The sequence below is a fragment of the Struthio camelus genome, chromosome 27 (assembly GCF_040807025.1).
Source record: "Struthio camelus isolate bStrCam1 chromosome 27, bStrCam1.hap1, whole genome shotgun sequence".
NCBI lineage: Eukaryota > Metazoa > Chordata > Aves > Struthioniformes > Struthionidae > Struthio > Struthio camelus.
The window spans coordinates 5,627,959-5,640,674 of NC_090968.1; the positions used below are offsets into that span (position 1 = coordinate 5,627,959).

General features: G+C 40.8%; 1 protein-coding gene across 4 annotated transcripts in view; it reads right to left on the reverse strand.

Moving 5' to 3' along the window:
- XPO7 (exportin 7) overlaps nt 1-12,716 on the reverse strand; it is a 55,808-nt gene that overhangs the window by 15,418 nt on the left and 27,674 nt on the right. For all 4 annotated transcript variants that reach the window (XM_068920888.1, XM_068920890.1, XM_009677698.2 and 1 more), the window contains exons 6-13: nt 9,594-9,698; nt 6,827-6,992; nt 6,200-6,273; nt 4,619-4,738; nt 3,855-4,001; nt 2,822-2,994; nt 1,418-1,611; nt 211-316 (exon numbers count right to left, since the gene is read on the reverse strand). In XM_068920888.1, the coding sequence (XP_068776989.1) occupies nt 211-316; nt 1,418-1,611; nt 2,822-2,994; nt 3,855-4,001; nt 4,619-4,738; nt 6,200-6,273; nt 6,827-6,992; nt 9,594-9,698 (1,085 nt within the window). The remainder of the gene's footprint in view (nt 1-210; nt 317-1,417; nt 1,612-2,821; nt 2,995-3,854; nt 4,002-4,618; nt 4,739-6,199; nt 6,274-6,826; nt 6,993-9,593; nt 9,699-12,716) is intronic.

A 12,716-nucleotide genomic window follows, 5' to 3' on the forward strand; every position in this document is an offset into this window, starting at 1 on the left:
ACAACCCAGACTTCCCAATTTAGCCGAGTCGCAGCAGAAGCTTGCTGACTGGCTCTAGCCAATGCTGGCAATCTCTTCTCTCAGGATGACCAATTCCACACACTGTTCTTTTCAGTAAAAAGAGGGGAAGAACATGGTGGCAGCTTCATAACAACTCCTCTGGTGTTGACTTCAAGTATGGTGCAGCTAGAAAACAGTCAGCATCCCTACCGACAAACCAACTCGCCATCCATCGCATCCTGCTCATCCGTGCTGGCGAACGAGACCCTACCACCAATCACTGCCCCGATAATATAGACGAGCCACGTCAGGCGCCCTGAAACCAACAGAGGATATCAGAACCAAGCACGTCACACGTTACACGGAGGAAGCGGAGCAGACTCGCGTTTCATTTTGGCAAAAACAGGATTCAAAGAGAATATTTTTCTGCTTTAGTACCCCGTTATACCAAAAGTATTCAATTCTCCACTTAGTGGAGAAAAGGCATGCCATTACTGCAACAGAAAAAAAGAAAACCAGGTCTGCCTGGAAGATTTTCATTGTTCAAAAGTTATTTCACCACAGAAAGACATTTTCTTGCAAAGCTACATTCACTACATTTAAACACATGTAGATGCCATCAGGTAGCATTTATTCTTCCAAAATGTATGTGGCTTACAGATAAGTCAACAGCATATGGAATTTTGCCCACATAAAAATTGTACTGCTTTGGATCAAACAATGATACTGTTGCAGAAAAAAACTGTAGAGTTTCTATACTTGTGCTGGCATGTCCAATTCTGGCGTGGAAAGGGAAGCCAGCTACATCATTAGAAAAGAGGATAACACAGCTATACCTGAACCTCCAAAGGCACTGCTTCTCTCTAGCCAGTGTTAAAACAATTCCTAAACCAAGCAACTGCGCAAATACAAAAACCTACGTGCAGAACCCACCCAAGGCTGTAGAGAGACATTCTCTTTTCAGACAGTGGCACCAGCTGAAGAACCCACTTCCAGTCCCTCGTCACCAACCACCAGCTGGAGGTTTCTGCCACATAGCCAGTGGAGAGGTTTAAATGAGCACTCCATACCCTGCCTCAGATAGATGGGGTAGGTAGTGCTGATGAGGGAACGTTCACATCATTTGTCTCTCTGAAAGTCTGGGCTAGGAGATGCTTTAAGTAATTTCCAGCAGAGGGGTGGAGTCAGTTGCAGGACAGCAACTGCATCTTCAGTCAGCACTGCTGTGTGCATTGGGAATGTCTATCCACAGCCACAAGTATTCTACACCATACAGGCATCTCTGCAAGGGAACGTTTGCAAGATCTGCCTCCCCCTTGCATGGATTTCACCAGGAACGCAGGCTTCTGGAACAGTACTTTTGAGAATGGGCCACCTACTACAAGCTAGCAGGCCACAGGTCTCCAAACAGGCTCACCTTCTTGTACAGCAACGTCCATGGGGCTGGCAGTGGCACTCTGTAGCAGCTCCTGGTAGGACTGGGCTGACTGGTCAAAGAGCTGCACAAGCAGAGCACAGGTTTTCTCATACTCGCACCGGCCAATGGTAGATAGCTGATCTAGCTGCTGTTGCACAAGGCCAGTATCATCCAGTGGATCCTCCAAGCCATCCCTATACAGTAAGAAATCAGATTAGAAAGGGACTAAAAATGCAGAAATAGCCTAACCCGTAACACAGGCATCTCCTCTCTGGTAGGAATAAGCTTTTCCTCAGTCACATAGCAATTCCAATGACTAAAGTCTCTCCCTCTAGTATTTGTCATGACGCAGCGCTATACAGACTGACGTAATAGTCTGATTACTATTGCTGTGACCATAAATCTGAAGAACACTAGTGGCCCAAGTGGAAAGTTTATCAGGACCTGGGATGAGTAAGCTCTTCTTACATCTTTATCGAGGTCTTTGAACAGAACAGGCAGTGCCAAGGACAAGGTCTCTTTCTGACTGTCTTTGATGAAAAATTTTTCATCTTTCATGTTTCAGTTTCCTTTTCCTCTAGATACACTAATCTTAATAGTAAGTTACATTTTGAACTCCAGAACTAGTTAAACCTGAAGTTCCTCCCATGCATTGTCAGATACTTAAAAAGGGATAAGCCAACCAGCATCCCCCTCAGAGAGGCATTCATATAGCTTATTTTTCTATACTCAATCAATCATCTTTTCATCAAATACATACAAACACGAGGTGGAATTCATCCCACCTAAGCTCAGGCACTGCAGTAGAGAGTCCTCCACACTGCCCTTACAGGCACAGGAGAGAGAAAGGGGGAGGAAAAAAAAAAAAAAGAAAGAAAATGATGGCATAATTTTGTCATCCTGAGGTAGAGATCTAAAAGTGAAGTGAATCACACCTTGTATACTCATACCTCTCTGCTATGATGGCAATACAGAGCATAAACACTATACTGCAGATGCATAATGCTATGTAAGAAGAATTCCACCCATAACATCTCTGAAACTGCTACTAAAGTCATCTGAGATTGACCAAAGGGCTAAACAAACAAAAAAAAAAAAAATCAGGGAAGGGAGAATACTGCAGATAGTGACAACATAAGCATCTTTTCTTCAGAAAAGATTCAGCTGGGGGGTGGGGGGGGAAAATCCATGCTGTTTTGTGTAAGAGACAGAATATACAGTTTAGGTAAGCCTCCTTTAGAAATCCTTTGGTGACTCACAGAACTTCCTACCGTCAGAGTCTTTTTTTTTTTTTTTTTTTTTTTTAAAAACAAGGAAATTCAGAACAAAAACACACCAGAGACTTCTACACTGGATTCTGGTGCCTACAGCAGAAGCACTGCTCTCTCTCTGTGCTTTTCTTACCTCAATATGATGTGCACAGATTCCAGCCTGGACGTGATGTAAGCTTTTGTGACTTCTGGTGTGTATGTTTCTAGCATGTGAGGCTCTGTGGCTTTAACATAGGGCACTGATGCAGCCAGCCGCTGCCACAAGCTTAACAGATAGTGAACGCTGTTTGGCGCAAACTCCCAGTGCTACCAAAGAAAAAGCAAAAAAAGGAGAGGAAACCAGTAGATTATGATCCTGATTATTTTGTCCAGGTTACTTTGTCTCACACAGCACTAGAAATGGCAACATCTTGAAGCTTTAATGATACAGTTGGTGATTTTAACAATGAATTTCATATAGCATCTAAGTTCAGATGGCATTATCAACATTCAGTAAAAACTGAAAGATAACCCAAAATAAATTCCAATGATATGTAGCTGAGCCAAAGCCTTTGATTCCAAATCACTGCTGAGCTCATACTCTAGCATGCTACCGACAGCTCCCCAAATTAAATGTACAGTTTAAAGCTATTTTCCAAATAAAGAATTTGTTTGTCAAATTTTAATATTTAGGTAAGCTATACAATCTTTAAACCGAATTCTCTGCAGAGGTGTAGTTACAAGCTGTACACCAGTGGAAAACTCAGTGGGAATATGGCATGATATTCATATTACTAGCAATCCCTGCAACTATATTTTAATAGTGAAGTGATACATAATTCTAAAAATAAGCCTTATTTAACAAGTTCTTTTTTTTTTTTCCTTGCTAGGACATGGAAAGACTCTAGAGGCATAGCAACCCCGCCTTCCCCCACCTGCTGCTCCTGTTCCATTCAGTGGGAAATCACAGTATAATCAGTGCTACACTGCAGGATTCTGTCATACAGCCTACAGGCTTTTTTGGTTTTTTTTAGCAGTGGGCTTCTTCACAGGACAATTATAGCAAAGTAAGGGGCAAAGAACAGACAAGAGGGCAATAATTTTGTTTCAAGAGAAACCCAGGAGAGAGAAGGAAAAAAAACAACAACAAAAAAAACCTATCAAGGGTAAGCGAAACCAGTTTCTACCTGCAGGCTGGTCACTGTGAAGTTGGCAATGAGTCGGATAACCTCTGGGTAGTTCTCTACCTTCACCAGCTCTCCCAGCTGGTAATTGCTTTTCAATCGGGCCAGCAATCGGCAGAACTCATGGTAGTTGTTTGGGTCTGACAAACTCTAGGAGAAAAAAAGAGCAGCAGAATTGAGAAACAACACTACTTACCACCACCTGGCAGTAGGAAGAGGTACAGATTTATGGTAAGGGGTTAGGGAACGGAAGAGGAAGAGCAATAGGATGCTGCACCCTTCCACCCAGTGCCACAGGTTGTGACAAGACATACGTTCATACAGTGCAGCCCCTCTTCAACTCAGTTTAGGATGGCCGCAGTCATACCAATGAGGGATAAAAGCATTCTACAGTGTGCCATCCCATTTGTCTGGATAAAGCTATCACCTACCCCAGTGTTCTTCCAACATCCCTAAATTTTACGCCCTTCAAATCTTTACCTTGGTAGAGCATTATTCTCTTCTATGACTACATTTAAAACTCTGACTTATCATCAAGTTACTGCTGCCACTAATTCTTTAAAACCCCTTTACTGGAATAAACATCTTTATTACTCTGACCTTTCTTCAGCTTTTCTACTTTTTCTTTAAATAAAAGAAGTTGGTATGAAATGGAAATGTTTAGGAGTACGGACTGGAACAAATACAGTAGAAATTATTTTCTGTCAAGAAACTTGATTTAGAGAGAAGGCAGAGAAAATTCCACTGACTGCATCTGAAGTACTCACCTGTGGGTTTTCCAGTATTCGTTTTACTCCATCAACGAGATGAGATAGGAACTTTGCTCTTTCAGCATTGTTAAAGAGGGACCTGCGTACAGAAGCTATCTGCACTAAGCAGGATAAAACCTAAAAGGGGCAAAGAGAATAAATAGAAAGGGAGGACTTAGAATAATAGAATTAATAGCAGAGGTTTCCTTTCACGACGCAGAATAAATCAGCTAAGTTTGATGCTTCTTTGCAAGCTGCACATCAGCTGATTTCAAAAGTGAATGTAGTTCGAAAGATGTATTTGAAATGACAGTCGCCACCTTTATAATTCTATGCATTCTATGTTTAAAAAAAAAATACAGTAGAGATAAAAACGTATCACCCAAAGGAACAACATTTCCAGTCTGACAGTCAAAGATACATTCCAAATTCTGCTGTGCAGCCCCCAAAATAGCGAGATTTCTTCAGATGGAAGACATAGAAAGCGTAAGACTGACAATACGCTAGCAGAGGGAAGAAAAGCTGGTAAGCCTAATATAGGCTTGGAAAAGTAATGCAGAAGATAGAAGACTGGTAAGTAAAGTATCACAGCATTCTCAACCCAAACCTCGCATTTGAACTAAGTGTAAACTACAAGAACGCAGCTGTACTAGTAAGCAAGCTGCTGAACGGGGTTATGAACAGCAGAAGCGAGTCAGTTATAACTAGTACCTTGGAATGCTTATCTGGAGGCAAATCCCCATTCCCTCTAACCAGTATAACTACTACCATCTCAGCTGTTAAGCCTCTCATTCTTGCTGGCTCTTACATTTAATGATCAAAGACTCAGGACAATTACAGGCTTAATTGCCTCACATTTCTGTACAGTAACAAAAAAGTCTCATACTGTTAATATCTCTTATGAATATTTGAGGCTCTAAATTCAGAACTAGCTAAGTAACCCTGCAACATAATGAACAGTGCTAAGAGTTTCAGTGGTAAAAATACCTCTGAAGGACCCTTCCCTCCCTAGCCAAAGGGCACATTTTCATTGTAGCATTAATTAGGAAAAATATTTATTAGACAGATAAACGACTGGCAGGCAAGTTTTTTTCCAAGGAAGAAATAATCCAACTTTTCGTTGAGTTGTGCTATTGGCTATTTCATGCAACTGGGACACGGCCTAGTTTTAAAGCGTAGAAAGAGAATTCTAATTCCTTAGTTGCACTCGCAGATTTGCTACCTACTTGTAGTACGGTTTCAGGATCAACTACGTTAGCTGTACAGTGGAAATAACATCAGATGCATCCATCAAGAAGGACGTGCTTGCAGACTTAGCAGAGAGATTCTATGTTACGCAAGGACAAAGTAGTAGGGCGAACTTCCAACCTACAAGCTACTCTTAAATCCATTCCAAAACCTGCTAGAGGCGAAAATTCTCAGTACTAGCAGAACTGGACCAGACTCCACTTTGTCTATGTATCATAAAGCAGTGCCATCAAAATCAGGCTAATTGTCTGAAATCATTCTATGACCTTCTAACAACAGTGAAGTCTCCCAGATTAATCCTGCAAAAACATTGTCAGTTGATTTCGTAAGGAAAGCAAACACTAAACTTACCAGAGGAGAAAACGAAGGAGGGATGGAATGATAAAGATCAAAAAACAACTGAAGGGTCGAGGAATCCAAGAATGCTGAAACACAAGGGAGCAATTTACTCACAACACATCCATTTATTGTATTCCATAGATTTAATGCTTATCTGTCCAAATCAAGAACGGCATGCTTGTCATGTTAAGAACTATAATACAAGAAAAAATTCAAAGAATTCTAAGTTTTGAAACAATTGCCTTTCCCAGAAGTAAAGTAAAACCGTTGGTACTAAGCTAAAATTACAGGATAATATTTTAAGAAAGCAATCTGTGAAACTGCCTGTAGAGTGACTGGTGAAAAATTCAAGAATGTCAACAACAGGTGCCAAGTTATTTGTTATTTATGTTTCAGTTTTTCACAGTTTGCTGTTTTTTGAATTGGCAGGTGTAAGACAAAGGGTAGAGGAGCGTTTGTATAACTCATGAGAGCCAACATAAGCTGGACTGCATTTGTAACCATGCTAAGGAAAGGCTGGATTTTTCATCCGGCATCATATGCAGAAGCTTGCTAGGTGCAGAGAGGGACCTAGCAGGTCATCCATATTTTCAGCTGGTATGCTACGTAAGATTAGCCTTCTTCCTCCAGGAAGATTACCTGATCTCCAGCTGGTTGGGATCTGCACTGTGCAGAGATCATCTGAGGACTCGTCTGTTGATGTGCCAATGAAATCAAAGTTCAGGCAATTATGTGTGAGCTTAAGAAGCTGCATGAGCAGACCGTGCTGGCTTTCATCATTCAGATTCAGGTTCTTCCCAGAAGCCTGTGAAACGCATTGGATTTAAACAAAAAGAAAAAACAAAACAAAAACAAAACACACACTCAAGAAGGCGACGGCTGTATTCGAGGCAATAATTTAATTTCAATGGGATGTAACAATCATAAGGATCATATACCACAGGCTCTCATCCTAGTGACTCCATATGTAGACAGCACGTGTATTTACATGCTTAATCTTTACTCAAAAGTAGATGAATAGACAGTGCTTCCTTTTTCACTAAGTTTGTACTGTATAGGAGAAAACAAGCCAGGCTTGCCACTTGCAATTATACCGGGAGATTCATGAGATAAGGAAGTTCTTACTGAGGTTAAACACAAGAATACATTTTCTGCTTGACAAGCACCTAACAGCAGGGAATCCTGTTGCTCCACCTAACCCTCATATGGAAATGAGCCCATTCACTTTTGTGGCGCAAATTTGTATAAGCCCTGCTCCAGTTACAAAGCTCTATTATGGGCAGGAAAAACATGGATATTCTCAAATATCACAAAGAACTTAGTGGTTACGAAATGCCAGGTCATCTCACAGCAGTTTACATGTAGCACTAAGGACTGTACTCCAGGGACAGGTAAGTCAGTCTGTGCTATTGCCCTGTGCTTAAAATGAAACTAACTTCTTCCAGCTTAAGCCTACTGCAAAGAATGTTTTGCGTTGTACTAAGGCTGCCACGATCAGCGCAACTGGTTGCCGAAATCTCTTCCTCACTCTCTCCAGCATGCGTATCACAAAGGCTTATTCTTCTGTGACTGCCTAATTGCATGCTATTTTACGGACAATGATGTAGACATGATCACTGGTTTCTAGCAGCCCAATCCATCACCCTCCTCATTCAAAAGGATCACCTTGGAAACTTCTGCTTTATATACAGAAGCTTGATACAGCTGCCAACTAGATAAAAAAGAAAAAAAGAAATAACTTGGGTAGAAGGTGTTTAATCACAGGGAAACAAGGATGTTACGTGAGACAACAGAAAACATTCCAGTCTGTCTTAAATCACAGCATTCTAAGAAACAAAAGCAGGATGATTAAGAGTTAGGGTGGCTTCCTCCGCAAATAAGCCATGTCTTTCAAGTCTCCAAGTTCACATGGTCACACAGCAAGAGTAGTGTACTTAAATCTCAGATGGAGCTATACATATCGGGCAGTGTTAGAAGGGCAACTCTGGAGACACCAGAATTGATAAGGCCTAGCCTTTGTCTCCTGATTGAACACAAGTGCTTGTAGAACTTTCTCCTACAAGTCTGGAGATTTTAAGGACCCTGTTCTGCCTCCAATCCCTGGCGTATAAATACATGCAAGGCTGCACCATAACCCTTTCCACAGCTGGGCCACCTACAAGCACCTCTTTTCACAGAGGTGGAGAACACCTTTATTCAAGGCCTCTAATTGTCCATCAAACGCGGATGAAATAAGCCAATAAATTCAAAACTTTACTAGAGCTGTTATAGGTCAGGCAGATGGGTGCATATGAAAGGATGACTAGCATAATTGTACAAGCCTGGTTTCCTTTGGAAACCAGAATAAGAAAAAAGATCAAGTTACACCCACATACCCACCTCTATTACTGACAGAGCCAGAATTGCTCTTTCTGAAAGATTTTTAAAATAAAAGTTGCTTTTCATGCTTTGTGCTATTTGTCAACTTTGACACTTTAGTCAGCTTGAAGGATAAAAGTTAAACTGATCACATCTGTGCTGCTGCCACTCAGTTCATTGGGCTAGACTTTCCTATAAAATGCTGTTCTTTTGAATGCACCTTTTGAACTTTATAGATCAGCTTTTCTAAAGAGAAATCAGATACAGATTATCTGAAGAAAATTCTTGATTCTAACCGCTTACAAAATATACATGTGTCATTTCTCTAACAAAAACAGTACTTCAGCTGAAAGAAAATGTACTGTTTTTGTAAACAAAGAAAAATCCCATACACCTTTCTCACAGAATATCGTCGTCTTGTCCCAAGGTACAAATTCTTACAGCAAGTGAACTAACATGTGATAACTAACACAAAATAAAAACCTGGGGAACACAAGACAATCTAATACTTATGTGTTAAGAGATCAAGGACAATCCTTTAGCGTCCCCCCCCCCCCCTTTAATCTACTCAACTTCTCATCTTCCTGAGGATTTTTTTCTCCCAATATCTGGGTTTTAATTTGAGGTTACGAGACAGATTTGTTTTACAGCAAATTTCTCTGCCAGGATTGTAAATCAAAGATAGCTAAAACATATAACAAACACTTCATCTCTCTCCTGATGCTTGAAGCCAGGAACATTTAAACCCAAGCCTCAAGGTCCAAGCACATATTTCCAAGCAAAATTTTTTTAAGAGGTTACAATATTTCAGTATTTGTGTTAGGTTTGTTTTAAAAAAAAAAAAAAAAAAAAAGTAAGTAAAAGCTTTCCTGAAAAATAAATCTGGAACACAGCTCTAAAGACAAATAAAGAAAACTCTGTGCCATGAGAAAATGTCATTTTCCAGAACAAGAGCGCTTGTTCCAAAGGAATTACATCAGAGAACTTCAGCTCCAAGTCTATATTCCCATATATATAAATAGAGGAGATGACAAACTGATTCTCTTACCTGTTTCAGTAAATTGCATGACAATGTGAATATATCAAATAAGGATGAATCTCGGAAGGAAGAGGCTATTTTCCTGTGCTTGGTCAGTGGATGAGTAGTATCCGCCTGAACAGAGAGAAAACCAGTGCTTAGACCTTATTGGCAAAAACAGAACAAGACAAGCAAAATACTCAGGAACTCTATCAAAGCACTGGAGCATCAAGGCTTTCCCTCCCCAGAGCAGCGTTACACCAGCTAGCTAAACTAGAGGGACGCGATATCAGTGTGGTATGTGTTGTTACAACAGAGCAATGGTTCTTCCATCGCCCTTAACTTTTCCACTGCTAAAAATCATCTTGCTGACTTATGACAGAACATTCCACCTACATATTTACAATGCACAGTTCCACTGTGTCCCTGCTAGAAAGCAGAGTTACGTTTATTCCAAGTTTACTTAAATCTCTTCCAAAGCACAGTTAAAGGTAGTATTTTCAATAGCACTTAAATCATTTAGAAGCCTGAACATGACTTTCTAAAGTGTTCTGAACTCCTAAGAGTTATATCGTACCTGAAGCCGTTGGGCAGATACGTGGTCAACTACTAGTAATTATAAGGTCACTTACATATCCCCTCCTGAACCTGCACAGGTGAGACGAAAACTACACGGAGAGTTAACCAGTGACAGCCAGTTTAGACTTTGCCACACCTGTTATGAACTCCAGCACTCGACCTCTAACCGTATTAGAATAAAAAGATGACGTATGATCTGGGAGACAAATACACACATATGGCTTTAAACAGCATAACAAAAATCATACATCAATTCAACCAATGCATTCTAAACTTGACTAATTAGTAGAGGCTGCCGGCAGCACAGGTTATATCACTGTAGACTACATTCTAGGCAGGGGAGAAGACACTTTAAATCTTTTTAATTTATTTCAACATACACTGGCAGAATTCTACCTGCCACTTGCCCAGGACGAGCAATTTGACAGTCAGTCAGTCACTGCAGCACGTGAGGTGCAAGCGTCCTTGCACTTCACAGTGCAGACGTGTAATCTGAATCGCTGTTTTGTTTATGCTTTTGTTACTGGCCTGTTGTTAATCTCAGGTATACGTACACCTCATCCAATATTGGAGCAACCAGTACAGCCCTGAATACTGTGGGCTTCATTTTAACGTATTAACCTTCACAATGACCCCTTGAAGGGGGCAAACATTCGTCTCTCATGTTACGGATAAGAAGAAGGCCCTGCACAACACAGTAGTTGGTAGCAGATCAGAACTGGACCCAAATCTATCAGATGCTCTATCCACTGGATTACCATTCCTCAGCTCCTGCTATTAGATTTCCTTAATGAAAAGGAGCATTATTTACTCTCTTCACAGTTATTACAAGTCTCATGTATTTCCAGGCTTGTGGCAAATCAGCATTTCCCTTTCCTTCACCACAATGCCACGTAGTACAAATCAGTGGACACCTTCAGTACTTCTGGGCACGTCTGTGCAGTACTTTAGGACGAAAACAGATACTTCCGCGGAGTTACCAGCACTCTATTTCACTTGTACCATGAACTTTTAGAACAAAAGCTTTAGTAAACAAAGCTTTAAGCAAGTTTGGCTCTCACGTAACATAATTGGAAGTTTAAAAAAAAATTATCACAAGCCCCTGAAGAGAAGCCCCACAGGTATGTTTTTTGCTACATGCATGTACATGACCCCGCTCTAATGAGTGGGCATATTGACAGATCTACTTCTGCAAGTAGTGGCAGTTTTGGATGTTCCAAGATGAGTCACTCAATCCCGCCCCGTGCAATTGCTGGCATAAAGTGTATTTATGAAAATGAGTAGTAAACTCTGGCAGATTTAATATCCAAGATATTAGCAGGAGATTTTTGATCAAAGTCTATCTTCATTGCTTATATGAGTATCAATCTGCAGAGACTCTAGAAGCGGAATAAGTGACAGTTTTTGTGCTGACCTTCTCTTGCAAACAGAAGTCATAGCCCTGTACAAAGATGCTGACAGAAGCATACTGATTCACAGAGGTAAGCAGCCTTGCTCTCATCCTTGATATGGGGAAATGAAGGAAATGAAGGCTTTCCATGTAGAGGGAGTTAGGATCTGACAAAAGTTTGTGCAAGGAAATTCTAACAGTGGCTACACACAGCACAAGAGTTTGGAGAAGAGCTACAGGATTCGATTTACTGACAAGGTCAGACCTTAAGAATTAAAATCAAATTGGGGTATGACATTAATGTAGAAGCCATTTAGATTACAGTGCAAGGCTTGGGAAGTTCTGCTTGGCAGCTCCCAAATGCTCAGAGGTGCTGAACTTCATCAGTTGCAGCAGAAGGAAGAGGTGCTTTGCTCTGACCAAGACAAAGCCTCTGCCTACATTTCCAGTTCTGAAAACAATTTGCAATCAGCCTTCAAATTCCATGCAAGGAGCTCCCCTTTCCAGTGCCAGGATTAATCAATATGCTAGCAAAAATAAAATGTTAGTTTCCTTAGTAAAATATTAAAATCCAAACCAACCCCTCCCCTGCAATTATCTCCTGGTCCTTTTAGCAAAATTAGAGACAATTTCATAAATAGTAACCCACTCCAAGTCACTTCTTAGGACAGTGATAGCAATCAACACTGCTATGGCAAAGTCTGCCCGATTAGGAAAATCACGTAAGCTTAGATGACATCAAGTAATGCCACTCGTTCCAGCTTTCAGTGTTAAAAAAACAGAAAACCCAAAAGCCACACATAGAGGCTGCATTAATATTGGAGGGCTCTACAAAACACAGAACCAGCTAACCCAGAAAGACTTCTGCATCAGCAGAGCAGTACAACCTGCTGCAGCCAGCATGACAGGGTGCTGCACCAAGGATTGCGTGCACCCAGTCTTTTTTTCTGCCATCTATCCAAGGCTAGGGCTGTGCAAGGGACACAGCATTTGACCCCGCTGAACCCATGTTATTTGAGAATTGTCTGCTGGTAACACTAGGAAATTTAGTATTAAATGAAAAGGACACTTTAAAAAACCGCACAATTTGACAGATTCTGTTCTCTCTCTCTGGTCAACACTGAGGAGGGCATGCTCTGTTCACTTCTTGAAATAAGAATGTTGTAAGCTGAAATAACATATAG